General features: G+C 25.9%; 3 protein-coding genes across 3 annotated transcripts; 1 reads left to right on the forward strand and 2 right to left on the reverse strand.

Moving 5' to 3' along the window:
* Window positions 1-5,920: 5,920 nt before the first annotated feature.
* On the forward strand, window positions 5,921-6,273 carry OCT59_010112 (uncharacterized protein; the record flags this gene model as incomplete). Its single annotated transcript, XM_066132816.1, has 2 exons — window positions 5,921-5,999; window positions 6,080-6,273. 2 exons carry the CDS (start codon window positions 5,921-5,923, stop codon window positions 6,271-6,273), a joined length of 273 nt encoding a protein of 90 aa, XP_066000426.1.
* Window positions 6,274-7,882: 1,609 nt separating this feature from the next.
* OCT59_010113 (uncharacterized protein) lies at window positions 7,883-8,299 on the reverse strand (the record flags this gene model as incomplete). Its single annotated transcript, XM_025314762.2, has 1 exon — window positions 7,883-8,299. The coding sequence occupies one exon, from the start codon at window positions 8,297-8,299 to the stop codon at window positions 7,883-7,885; it is 417 nt and encodes a 138-aa protein (XP_025184456.1).
* Window positions 8,300-11,948: 3,649 nt separating this feature from the next.
* OCT59_010114 (uncharacterized protein) lies at window positions 11,949-13,533 on the reverse strand (the record flags this gene model as incomplete). Its single annotated transcript, XM_025314761.2, has 8 exons — window positions 11,949-11,969; window positions 12,053-12,217; window positions 12,311-12,484; window positions 12,565-12,678; window positions 12,748-12,880; window positions 12,971-13,197; window positions 13,290-13,385; window positions 13,468-13,533. 8 exons carry the CDS (start codon window positions 13,531-13,533, stop codon window positions 11,949-11,951), a joined length of 996 nt encoding a protein of 331 aa, XP_025184455.1.
* Window positions 13,534-14,478: the final 945 nt, after the last annotated feature.

Here is a 14,478-nt window from a genome sequence, read left to right on the forward strand (position 1 = left end):
GGGCCAACATTATGCAGAATTATAAGCCAGATATTATTTTTCGGCGAAATGTCCCGACATCATGTTAAATAATGTACAAACATCATCCTACATATATCAAACATGATGTCTAGACATACCATCATTATGTCTAAACATTATATTTCATGATGTTTGGACATCAACCTTTTGTCAAGGACGGCTTTCCATAAAGGACGGCTTTCCAATCAAGCTTTCCTTTTAGGAAATTTATATCTTCATTTATATATAAATCAAATATTTTAATATTTTTATATCGAGGTGTTTACCATTTTCTTCCTTCAAACTCGGTGATTTATAAAAAAATTTTTTTTCTTGATAAAAGTCACGATTTAAAAAGAAAAATTTTGGTAAAAGCTCAAATTTTTAAAAGATTTATAAAGAGTAAGTTACAAAATTTATTTAATTAATTTATAATGAACGATCTTTTATATTTATTTTTTTTTTTTTTATAAAAAAAATCTTAGATTTTATATAATATCAAAATGTTACAAAAGGATGATAATGATCCCATTAAAACCATGAAATTTCAATTTGAAACTACGATTTGGGAACCATGAATAATCTTAAAGAATTTAATGGATCTATTGACGTAAAAAATGAAATAGAAGAAAAAGATTGTCTTTGGAATAATACAGCTATTATTGTTTGTATAGCGGTCGGTATTGGTGCTATAGCCATTGCTGCCGTAGTAACGTTAGCAATGATTATAACAGGTAATTCAATTTGATTGTCATTCTTAATTTTGTTTAAATATGAATAAATATTGATATTTTCTTAAGATCAAGACCTTACGGCTGTTATTAAGGTTACACCACGATTTCCCGACAACCTTTTTTCCGACATATGTATATTTTACCGACATGACACATTCCCTAATGGACATTATACCGACATGTTAGTTCTCCCGACATGACATTATCCCGACAACACATTTCCCGACAGACATTTTCTCGACATGACATATACATTAAAAAAAGCGATTTCCCGAATTTCCCAATTATTTAAAATAAAACATATGGAGAAAATTTTTTTATTTGTTTATTCATATATTTATTTTAGTAAAAATTCGCAATTTCATGTACACTGTATATTTCATTTTAATAGTGCAAATTTTTAATAAAATAACTTGCAGCAACCCGTTGTGTCCCTACAAAAATTTATTTTAGTTGCATTTATTTATTTCCAGTTATTTTTTTAACAACTTTTTAAAAAAGAATTTGCCATAAGACAATTGTCTTATTAAATATATCCATGTCTTATAAAGTACAACGGTTTAAGAAACCTTTTTTAAAAAAAAAATTGTTATAAAATAGTTATTTTTTAAAAAAAAATGATAATAAATTAAAAATAAATTTAGATAAAAAAGTAAATTAAAACGGTTTTAAAAAATTATTAAAAAAAATGAAATAATTATTAAATAAATAAATATATATATATATATAAACCATGCTGGTCGTGAAAAATCACATTGAAAAAAAAGGAAAATAAAGAACTGTTAATAACAGTCATTTATATTTATATTTATAAACTAGGGTAATTTGGTATTGTTAGTGAGTTATAATATAATTATTGCATTATTCAGTAATTATTTATATATATTTTAAGTAATATAATAGGGTTTATATTAAAAAGTTGATTTGTATTTTGTATATTTATCAAATAATAAATTTTATGGTTTATTTTGAGTTTATTAGTTTTATTAAAGAAATATTATATTTAATGATCAAAATGAATTAATCCTGTAACATGTTAAATGGTAATAATATAAAGATAAATATAAATATAATAGTTTGTATTGATTTTAATAAAATATTAGATATGATGATAATGTTAAGTATATGTCAAGGTTGCATGGGATGATCTCCCTCCTGAATATTATCGAAAATTAATTGATAGTATGCCTCAGAGGGTCAATGCTGTTATTTTCGCGAATGGATATAGAATTAATTATTAAATTTTTGTAAAATTCAATAAAGGAAGGCGTAATGAACATGTTAAATTTTTATTTTCATTTTATAAAACATATAAAAATTTTTTAATTTTGAAAAGTGGCCGGATCATTTAGGCCACCATCTGTATGTAACATGATCTGTCCATGTTATTTGATTGGCGGTCGGGTCATATTATACACAATTCTTTATTGCTAATATAATTTTCCGGTTAATGAAATTTTAATCACTTTTTTTACAAAAAAACTTAGTTTGTATTAATAATAATTTTTCTATTCCCATCCTCTTGGAATGAATGATGCAGCTATCCAGTTATTTTCAGATTTTGTAATTACAAATTTTTTTTAAATGAATATTATTCCTTTTTCAGTCAAAGCCAATTTTTTTTCCATCATTGTAATTCTTTTATTTATTTAGTGTTTTTAATAATTTTTTTATCACTATAAAAATTTGTTTTTAAATTTTCTATTAATAAAATAGTGGCAAAAAAAAAAAATAATAAAAATTGATATGAAAATATAGAAACATAATATGGATGAAATTATATTTATTTTGTAAAAGATATTTTGCGATGTGATTTTAACATGATTTATATAAAGAAAAAAACTCCATTAATCCATTTATATTTTGAAACAATAAAATGATATATCTTTTTTATACTGTATATTCATACTGTATGCTTATAAAAAAATAAAATCTCCATATTTTTTAATATTCCACATTTTAAAGTACTTAATTAAATTCATATATTTATTATTAAATTCAAATAATAGAATAGCATCTGTTTTTTAATACTAATATATTTCATTAATTTATAATGTTTCATACATTGCATTTATTTATTAAGTTTCATTTATTCACATTTATTGTTAACCTTTTGTATACATGCAATTTACTTTATATATACTGCCTATTATCAGAATAAGTATGTTAATTATGTAATCATTTATGAACTTAATAAATAAACGCGTTAAAAAAGAATCAGAATAAGTAAAAATTGGCAAAAAATCGGATAGCCAATTTTTGGCTACATCTGTCCAATTTGTGACTTTTACAGCCGATTTCATAGATCGTTAGTGTATTACCAATATAAAAATGTAGATTCCATAATCCATATACAATTTTTTTGTATGGTAAAAAATAAAGAAAAATTTATATTGTAATATTAAATTTAATTTTAAATAATAATGCTTTATTAAGTAATATTACTAAATAAAAATTTAAATTTTAAAAATACATTAAAGAATGTAAATTTATTTGCAATTCAGTATAGTATGATCATAAAAAATATAAATTACTCCACTGCATTTTCATGAAAATTGGATTTTGACTGCTAAACAACTTTTAATTAATAAAAGAAGTCGATTTCCTTTGACCAAAATGTTCAAAATACGTTCTGAAGTGACAAAACAGAAAAAATAAAATTCATGAATGAGTACCGTTGTGAAAAATGTGAATAACCCTTCAAGTATTAACTGTACCTTCATGAAAATTAATATCCAAGCAGATTATGACCCACTGAAAAACTTTCAATTAATATAAGAAGTCAATTTACTTTGACTAAAATGCTCAAAATACGCTCTAAAGTGACAAAACGGAAAAAATAAAATTCGTGAATGAGTATCGTTGTGAAAAACGTGAATAACCCTTCAAGTATTAACTGTACCTTCATGAAAACTAATATTCAAACAGATTATAACTCGCTGAACAACTTTCAATTAATATAAGAAGTTGATTTACTTTGACTAAAGTGCCTAAAATACGCTCTGAAGTGACAAAACAGAAAAAATAAAATTCGTGAATGAGTACCGTTGTGAAAAACGTGAATAGCCCTTCATGTATTGACTGTACCTTCATGAAAATTAATATCCAGGCAGATTATGACCCGCTGAACAACATTCAATTAATATAAGAAGTCGATTTACTTTGACTAAAGTGCTCAAAATACGCTCTGAAGTGACAAAACGGAAAAAATAAAATTCGTGAATGAGTACCGTTGTGAAAAACGTGAATAACTCTTCAAATATTAACTGTACCTTCGTGAAAATTAATGTCCAAGTAGATTATCACCTGCTGAACAACATTCAATTAATATAAGAAGTCGATTTACTTTGACTAAAGTGCTCAAAATACGCTCTGAAGTGACAAAACGGAAAAAATAAAATTCGTGAATGAGTACCGTTGTGAAAAACGTGAATAACTCTTCAAGTATTAACTGTACCTTCATGAAAACCAATATTCGAACAGATTATTACTCGCTGAACAACTTTCAATTAATATAAGAAGTCGATTTACTTTGACTAAAGTGCCGAAAATACGCTCTAAAGTGATAAAACAGAAAAAATAAAATTCCATTGTGAAAAACGTGAATAACCCTTCAAGTATTAACTGTACCTTCATGAAAATTAATATCCAAGCAGATTTTGACCCGCCAAAAAACTTTCAATTAATATAAGAAGTCGATTTACTTTGACTAAACTGCCCAAAATACGCTCTGAAGGTAAAAAAAATTTGTAACTTAGTACTATCATGTAAAAATGTAAATAACTCCAAAAATATTAACTGTACTTTCATGTAGATTAATATCTTAACAGCTTCAAACTTGCTGAACTACTTTTAATTAAAGAGCAAGATTTACTTTGGCCAAAATGCTCAAACCATAATTTGAAATATGTGTAAACAAACTATAATATTTGTTTATATTTAAATTCTGAGTTATTAAATTTAATATGTTTGTGTTTATATTTAAGGAAAAAAAATAAAATTTTACTTCTATTTTATTAGGTATTTGTAAATGAAAAGACAAAAAAATAATCAGCTGAAAAAATAAAAAAATTCTTTGTTAATAACCGTAATACATGATCACATGTTGCAATATTAAAATCGGAAATCCTATATTTAAATTGGTAATACGTATTACATATATGACCGATAGGCCAAATTATATCTCCTGCTATTACAATTGTAAAATAATATTAAAATTATGAATAAATTAAAAGTTTTTCTAATTTGAAAAATGCAAATCTTTCTGAATTACTCAAATTTTCAAATCTGTTTATTATATAGTATAATCAATAGTTAATTTTCACTGCAAAATCTCCTAGGAATGGATAAATAAATACATATAAAATTTACTACCCAGTAAGGTTTTTTTGGATGGTTCTAACCTCTACTTATTATTTATTTTATTTATTTTATTTTTTTTATAGAGAGAAATTGTCATAATACATGTATTATTTTAAAATTAACATTTTAAAAATTAAATTGAAAAACTATAATTTATTAATTAACAATAAAATGTTTTTTGTTAAAATTATTTAAAAATTTTTTAAATTATAGCGAAAATGCTACAACAGTAAATAATATTATAATAGTGAAATTGATCAGCAAACAAATGAAAACATGCAAATATTGAATGATGTCTCAATTTAACAGGTATTTTCAGTGGCACAGGAAGAGTTTTTGCGAAAAGTTGGCATTAGAAGTTTTTTTCATTGTCATTGTCATTGACATTGACATTGACATTGACATTGTCATTTTTACATAAAGTTATATAAGATTAATTTGAGAGTTTTTTACCAAAAAGGAAATTTTTTTATAAAAAGAGAAATGATTTTCAATTTCGAGGCAATTCAGCAGGTGTTTTAATAACAAATTGAGAAATGATTTCCATAGAAAATCTCGTGACAAAATTTATAATAAATTTAAAAATAAATGATCAACAAATGATCAACAAAATTGTTACTAGTTTTATAAAAAACGCCCAATAATATCTTTTTATTGTTTTAACATGATACATTATAATAAATTACTTTTTGTAAATCATCTCAACATGTCGGGAAATTTCTGTCGGGATATGTCATATGTGTTGTCGGGATAATGTCATGTCGGGAAAACTAACATGTAGGTATAATGTCTATTAGGGAATGGTAAAATATACATTCGGGAATATGTCTTGTCGGGTAATCGTTGTCGGGCAAAGGGTATGTCGGGAAAAAGGTTGTCGGGAAGTTGTCCGACATTGGATTAGTAAGTGTCACAGTTTAATCGGTACAATCAGTTTATCAATCGGATCACATTTATGGTCCAAGAATATTAAAGGTAATAAGCTTATATTAGAAGAACTAGAGGAAGCGGAAAACCCGAAGATCGTATTGAAGAAACCAGAGCAAAATCCAAAGTTCACATTGAAGAAACCAAGGTTCGTATTGAGGAAATCAAAATACGTATTGAAGAAACCGGAGAAACCGAAGTTCGTATTAAAGCAACAAAAGTTCGTCAGAAGATTGTATTGAAATTATAAACTTGTATTGGAATGGTAGAAACTTGAATCAAAATTTTGATATATAGATTTTTTTTTTTTTGATATCAATTAATGATTTAGTTCAATAAAAATTTTTATGCAAATAATTTAGTATTTGTCATAAATACATGTTCTTTAATTTCAGCACACGTGATATTTGAGAAAAAGATCAGGAACAATTTTAGGCTTTTAATGATTGTAATATAATGTGAAATTTAAATTATCAATATAATAAATTTTACGTTTAATATTTTATCATTGAAATAAATATTGGTTATACAGTATTTTACTCGATGAACTGATACAATTAAAGTATCTAAAGCATAAATGGATTGTGATTGCAGCAAGTTCTTTAGCTATTTATGAACGAGCACCAAAGTGTTTGTTCTTAAACGATAACAATGACCATATTTGTGTTTGAGTTTTTATTCATTCTTCGTCCATTAAATCTTTTGATCAGCGTAAGGTATTATTCCAAAAAGTTTTGATTGTGTGTTGGACGCTGATTCAATTTTCTTGACAATCCAAAAAGCGGATAATTTTAAAATAAATTACCAAATCACGATGCACGATTCCTTCATTATGTAAAGTTTAAACGGCACAAGCTAATTGGTACGCAAAGTTATATTTATCATTCCAAGTAATATTATTTTAAGAGTACCAGAATCAGCATATTTCATCACTATGCTGATTGAGAATTTTAATTTTCTAATCGCGATTCGCGAATAAAATGAATAATTACTTTTATTAGATTACATTTTTGTATTTTTGTAATAAAACAACTAAACATTGAATTTTATAATTTAATATTTTATCACACCTGGTCAAATCTTGCGATTCCGTAGAATTTAATGATGTTATTATGAAATTGTATATCCCGTTGAAACTTGAGCTAGAATGTAAATATTATAAATTTTGAATTTGTACATAATTATAATACGAATATTAAATATTGCATTTAATTTATTTCAAAATATTCGAGATTAAAAAAAGATTTCAATACTAAATATTGTTCTGAATTCTTCCAAATTGCACGATAAACTTTTCCAAATCATCACAGCGCCTGAAAATCGCTAAAATGTTTTTGTTCATAATATATAAAATACTCTTTAGAAATACTAGCTTCCTCAATCCAGATATTCCATTCATTTGGATTTTTATATTATTAATAATCGTATAGAAAAGACAGAAAAGATGAACGTTTTTATTTTTTAAAATTTATATTTTAAGTAAATATAAATTCGTACAAGCAAATATTATATACGTATCACACTATTTATCTATTCCAAGAAATTTTTTCCAAACTAAAGAATCAAATGATAAAGTCGGAATACAAATTATGTTGTATTCTTTTTTATTGATTAAAAATCATATAACAAAATTATAAATCATAATCTGTTCACAAAACACAAATAACAAGTCAGGTAATTTATATAATAGATATAGATAATTGATTTGATTTCAAATATTTTTATACAGAAAATTAAACTATTTGTTTTTCTACTTAATAAGAAAAATACCTTCTGTTATCTAAACTACAGGATATATTACTAAAACAAATACAATTACTTCTGTGAATTCTTCCAATAGTAATCAATCATCTGATTTATTATTCCCAGAAACATTTATCATAAACTATAGTCAAATTAAAAGATTCTTTAAGAACAAGACCACCTTCTATTAAATGTAAATGTATATCGTTACAATATATCCCATTTACCCAGCCATCCCACCAAAAATATGGTTCATTATGAAGTGTACCATCCTCTGTATGTATAGAGAGAGAATATCCTATTGACCAATTTGCTGGAGATGTCTTTGATGAAGGTTCATCAGCTGTTATGTTGCAATCACTCGATATCTCATTTTGATGATAATCGAACCAATGAATGCATATTTTATTTATAGTCGAAACATATCCTCGTGGATTAAACGCTACTCTATGTTGGGGATAGAGATATGAATAGGAAGTATTGATAAGAGATAATAAAATTATCAATAATCCTAAATTTTGTACGAACATCATAATTAATAAATACTATTTTTTTATAAGTAAATTAATATTTTACCATACGACTCTAACTCTCAACTTATAATAAAATTTTGGCCTATATATACAGAAATTCATTATTAAGTCACGTGACATAAATGATCATAATAAAAAGTCTTGGCATTAATTGTAACGTTTTACCCCTTGTAATAGTCTTAGATTCACTACTCTTTTAGAAATAAAATAAATAAATTAATAACGTTTTACCCCTTTTTTCTTTTTAAAAATGGGTTTTTTTTTTCAACAATAATTCAAAGGAACGTGAAGAACTCGTGAAGTTCTATAAGGAAAAAGGAACTGTAAACAAATATAAAGGAGGACTCCGCCAGACCAGGGACGATGATTTTATGTGATTGCATAATATCACATAAAACGAATAATTATGTGGTAAATACATAATTTTAATTAATCGCATCATAAAATCACATAATTTGAATCTTCTTGTATTGAAACGCATAATCCGCAATAAAATACAAGTTTTTTTCAAAGTTTTCAGCAAAATACCAGTTTTTCCAAAGGTTCTAATCATCATCATGTAATGTTATGTTTCTTGTTATTAAAAATAAATTCGCATTTTAATGTTGGATAAAGCAATTTTTTACAAATAACATACATATTTCACCAAATAATATCACATAATGTGAGAATTTTTGAAAAAAATTAAATCACATATTTTAATTTTAGCACATACATAATTTATGTTTGAGCACATCATAAAATCATCGTCCCTGCGCCAGACGTGTGCGATACTTTTTACTCACCACATGTCTAGATCCGAAAAAAGATTAGAAATAATATTTAGTTGATTTTACTTCTGAGCCTATGATTGGTTCTTTCTCTGAAAAAACTTATTTTTGAGAGAGGGCACTGTGATCCCTGTTAGGAAATATAAATGATATACTGCAAATCAGTACTATGGTATCTTGATTTAAATTAACTTTTCTCTCTCTATTTTTGAAATTTCAAAGGTAATTTAAACACATACAGTATGTTTAAAGCACTCCTTCTCTTTTTTAAAATTGAATATACATACTGTATGTGTTTAAACTACCTTAAATAGAGGGAGAAAAGTTAATTTAAATCAAGATACCATAGTACTGATTTGCAGTATATCATTTATATTTGATCACAGTGATCAGAAACGGTATCGGGACATTTCGCCGAAAGCCATTTCGCCGAAAAATAATCTCTGGCTTATAATTCTGCATAATGTTGGCCTATTTTTCGGCAAAACGTCCTTTCGACGAAATGGCTTTCGGCGAAATGTACCGTAACCATGTGAAAGACATCAACCGACATGATGTCTAGACATCATGCTGATCAAATTACCAAATATAGTATATTTTATTTGGTAACATGATGTCTAAGACATCATGTCGGTTGATGCTTGTTGAATGATGTACAAACATTATTCTACATATATTTGACATGATGCTCTAGACATTATCCAACATGATGTCTGGATATCAACCTTTTGTCAAGGACGGCTTTCCATAGTTTCAGGAGATCAAATGAAAATCATCCCAAAAATCATAATATCTACAGATTATAATCTCAACACCAAAATCCCGATAAATGCAAATCCCGATTATCCCGATTGAATCAAAATCCTGACAGTCACAGAATCCCGATGATCCTATCTGAGATTCGATCAGATGAATTTGAGATTGTATGATGTGGCGCGAAATACCGTAAGTCGCCCTGGCATAAAAATAACCTTTTAATACAGTATGTTTTTTCAATATCGAACACGTTAGTTATTGATAATTGATAAATATGTTTAGTACATGCAAATATTTTTTTAAAAATAAATAGAATTGAATTAAATGAAATCTGACCGAAAAAAATGAACGTAAATTTCCTTTTTATATCTTAAAAATCGATTAGCCAGATAATTAGGGATTATTCACCCTATCGATTAAAATTTTATTAACAGAAATTAAATAAAGTGAAAAAATATTTACTTTAGTTATAAAACTAAATAGATCCTACCTAATATTGAATTATATTCGCTCCATAAAATTCACAACGCTAATTTCATCCTGAAGCTACTAAACTAAATAAATTAGCTGTTAATACTACTGTAATTTTATTAGTAATAAAGAAAGGATCCTAGATTATTAAGTTAATTTAAATTATTACTTATTAGTATTAGTAGAACTTACCGTGGATATCAACCAGATCAGGCGCCACGTTACAGTCGTTACACGATTCAAAATTATTTATACAGAGTGCATGACTAATAATAAATGTCACATTATAATCTAATGATAAGGATGATAATGATCAATACTTAATAGTTATTCGGCTTGAAATATATTTTTTTCTCCATATCTTGCTTTTATATAAAAATGATGTGAAAAAACCTTAAATAAATTAGATGGTGAATTGCTAATGAAGGAAAGTTTTATCATTATAAGGGAAATCGGCTTCTTTCAATTAATTTGCAATAAAGGAATAATCATAGGGAATGAAGCTCTAAAAAGTGTGTATTCTAATTATTGTCCAGAGTATAGCGAAGGTCATTCTATTGTTATGTACTAGACAATTTGATCTGTAACTCATGCAGTTTTCTTTTCTTCCTTCCTTCATTACAAGATTTAGCTTACGTAGTCCTTTAATATCGACGATTTTTAAAAAATTGACAAATGTAACGAATCAAAAAAAAAATCTGCTGATTTAAATAAAAAAAAAACCACACGTAGTAATTTAAATTACATGATAATGTTTAGTTAATTTTTTATAAAAAAAAGAAAAAATCTCCTGTATTCTAACTTTAAAAGAATATATATATTTCGTAAAAGAGAGAAGACTAAAGCAATTAGCGAAAAAAAAAAAATTTAAGATGTATTTATATATACATGAATGACCTTTACGTATTTATGTTTAAATAAGTATAATAATGTCGAAATTTGAATAATTCAAATTCAGTTTAATATTTTTTTTTTCCATTCATGTCAGCTTTTTTTATTCAAATTATCATGTATTCTTCCTTTCCTATTAATTAAACATCTTTAAAATGAAAATTTATACTGTATTAACGAATTAATAATTTATTATTTAAAGAATATATTGAAATTCTTATTACAGAAAATTTTATTGGAAAAGGACATAACAATAGATTGTCAATCACTACGCTCCGGACAAATAATAAAAAATTCTTTTAGATTTGGTCACACCGTTTCTAAAATTTTTTTTGTATTTAAATTTTAACATTGTTTTATTAAAAAAATCTTAGATTTAAAAATTATTTAATTAATTGTATGCTAAAAATTGTAAATTTTATATGTTTTATAGTAATTTTTAATTATATTTCAAGGGGCGTGTTCGTAGGGGGCAATGAATTTTAAAATCACGTGATATAACACGACTTTCGACATTTCCTCATTTAAGGAATAATTAAATACAATCATGCAATATAGTTTCGAGTTTGGAATTTGCGAGTATCATTTGCATTCATTTCATGAATCAGGAAAGTGAGAATAATTTTCCATAACATAAAATAATCATAAAATCTTTTTTATTTATAAAATTTATCACATAACGATGATCATAACGATTTATTTATTAAGGTGAACATGAAAATTTATTTAATATAATCATTCATAATTAGAATGACATTTTTTTAAACATCCTTATCCAAATACTGCATTTTTAGACAAAATTGTTAATATATTAAATAAAAAAAAAAGTTTTAACATATGCTTAAATAATTATTAATTCATTTACCTTCAAAATTCGGTCATTACTTCTATTACCAACGATTTCAATAGAATCAATAATTTTTCTAACTTCTGATATTTCTTCAGGGCTAAGTTGAATTTTTCCTGCTTCAAAATTTTCTTCTAAATATTTAACTCTTTTGGTACCAGGAATAGTAACAAACTCGTCACCCTACAATATATATATATATATAAAAATTATATAAATATATATTAAGAAAATTATTTATACAATATCATATTTTAAATTATTAAGTATATTAACCTGAGCTAAAACCCAAGATAAACAAAGTTGGCCCGCAGTTACACCTTTCTTAATCGCAAATTCATTGAATTTTTTAACAAGTTCCAAATTTTTATTGAAATTTTCACCTTGAAAACGTGGAACTGTTCTTCTATAATCATTTGGTTCAAAATCATCAATAGATTTAAATTTTCCCTAAAAGTAATTTAAAATTTATTGAAGTTAAAATATATTTTTTTTTTCATATAACACATTTTAATAAAGGGAATAATTACTGTTAGAAAGCCGCGCCCTAGTGGACTATAAGCTACTATAGTAACACCTAATTCACGACAAGCTTCTAACATTCCACTTTTTTCAATATCAAGAGTCCAAGGACTATATTCCATCTTAAAAAAAAAAAATAATGTTTTAATAATTTAATATTTAAATAATATGTCGATATAATAAATAATTACTTGAACTGCGGCAATAGGATGAACTTTATAAGCACGTCGAAGAGTTTTTGCAGAACATTCAGAAAGACCAATATATTTAATTTTTCCTTCTTTAACAAGTTCTGCTAAAGCACTGACAGTATCTTCAATAGGTCTATTAAAAATGTAAAAAACAAATAATTCATTTTTTATTGCGCTTGCATTACGATTGGTTCTCTCCGTTTGAAGTCCCAAGCAAACTTACGTATTAGGATCCACACGATGTTGATAATAAAGATCGATATAGTCTACCCCTAATCTCTTTAAAGAGTTTTCGCAAGCTTGACGAACGTATTCAGGTTTACCTGATACATTAAATTCACCATTTGGTCCTCGAGAGAATGCAAACTTTGTACAAAGAAAAACTTCATTACGGCGTTCTTTAAGAACTTTTGAAAGAAGGATTTCGTTGGCTCCAGATCCATATAAATCCTTTATATTACCAAAATTTGCGATATTCCGTTTTTTATTATTTAATTAATATTAAAAAATCATAAAATTTTTAGAAGGATTTAAATACAAACAGCAGTATCCCATAAGGTACATCCCATATCAATTGATCGATTCAATACTTTAATATTCTCCTCTTCATCAGCTGAGCCGTAAAATTCACTCATGCCCTTCCCAATCAAAAAGAAAATTATATTAGAATCACGTGATACGTAAGTAATTATGAACTATGAAGTAAGTATGGGGACACACCATGCATCCTAAACCGATTGCAGGGATTTTCACACCAGTTTTACCAAGTTCACGAAGAAAAGACATCTTTTTAAAAAAATGAGAATAAAAAGACATAAAATTAAATTCTTCAATAACTTTAAGCGCTTTAAATACTTAAATTTTTCTTAACCTGGAAAAATCGTTTATGCGTTTATACCAACTTAATTTAAAAGTAGCAAAGACGAACTTTGGAAAAATCATCTTAATCTCGCATGATCAAAATTTTTCATTACCAAATTTATAATTAAGTTTAAAATATTTATCCAAGAATAATATCCTTTTATCATTTAAAATCATTTAAAATTTTTGGTGCATTAATCACTAATCATCAATAAATTGCTTATCATTTCCAAAGAAATCATTTCCCCATGATTATACCGGATCAAAAATGATCAGCATAACGGCGTAAAATTACATTTAACCTAAATAATTAATAAAAAAAACCTATTATGTGCACGGATGATTAGTAATATTCTGCGAAATAAATATTTGAAGGCTTTATTTTAACCTTTTTTGATCTAGTGTGTCAATCCATACATATCCCGCAGTATAATCTTGTAAATCATTGATTGACCAAAGTTAATATCCGTTTACTTAATCGGATAATCGGACAATTGGATAATTATGTCCTGTAAGCCTCCTGATTTTTTATTGACTTGGGTCAATTTAAGATTTATCAGACTATGCTGTTGGTTAGTCATCTAATATGCAAGATATTTGGTCTGACAAATTAACAGATCGACATTCTATTTTGAGTTCTGTTTCATTATTATATTTATTTGTACGATTTAGATTGTAACTTTGATAACGAATCTCCTTTTTTTATCAACTTTCGTTGTTAGATCCCATTACAAAGATACTGTGTATGTACTTTTTATTTAGTTAAACTTGAATTAATCTCATAAAATCATCGCGTGATATAGTATTTATATTATAATTAATGACGAATGTATATTTATTATTAACTTTAAATAAGTTAGAGCTATTATT

Source organism: Rhizophagus irregularis, chromosome 18, assembly GCF_026210795.1.
Source record: "Rhizophagus irregularis chromosome 18, complete sequence".
Lineage (NCBI taxonomy): Eukaryota > Fungi > Glomeromycota > Glomeromycetes > Glomerales > Glomeraceae > Rhizophagus > Rhizophagus irregularis.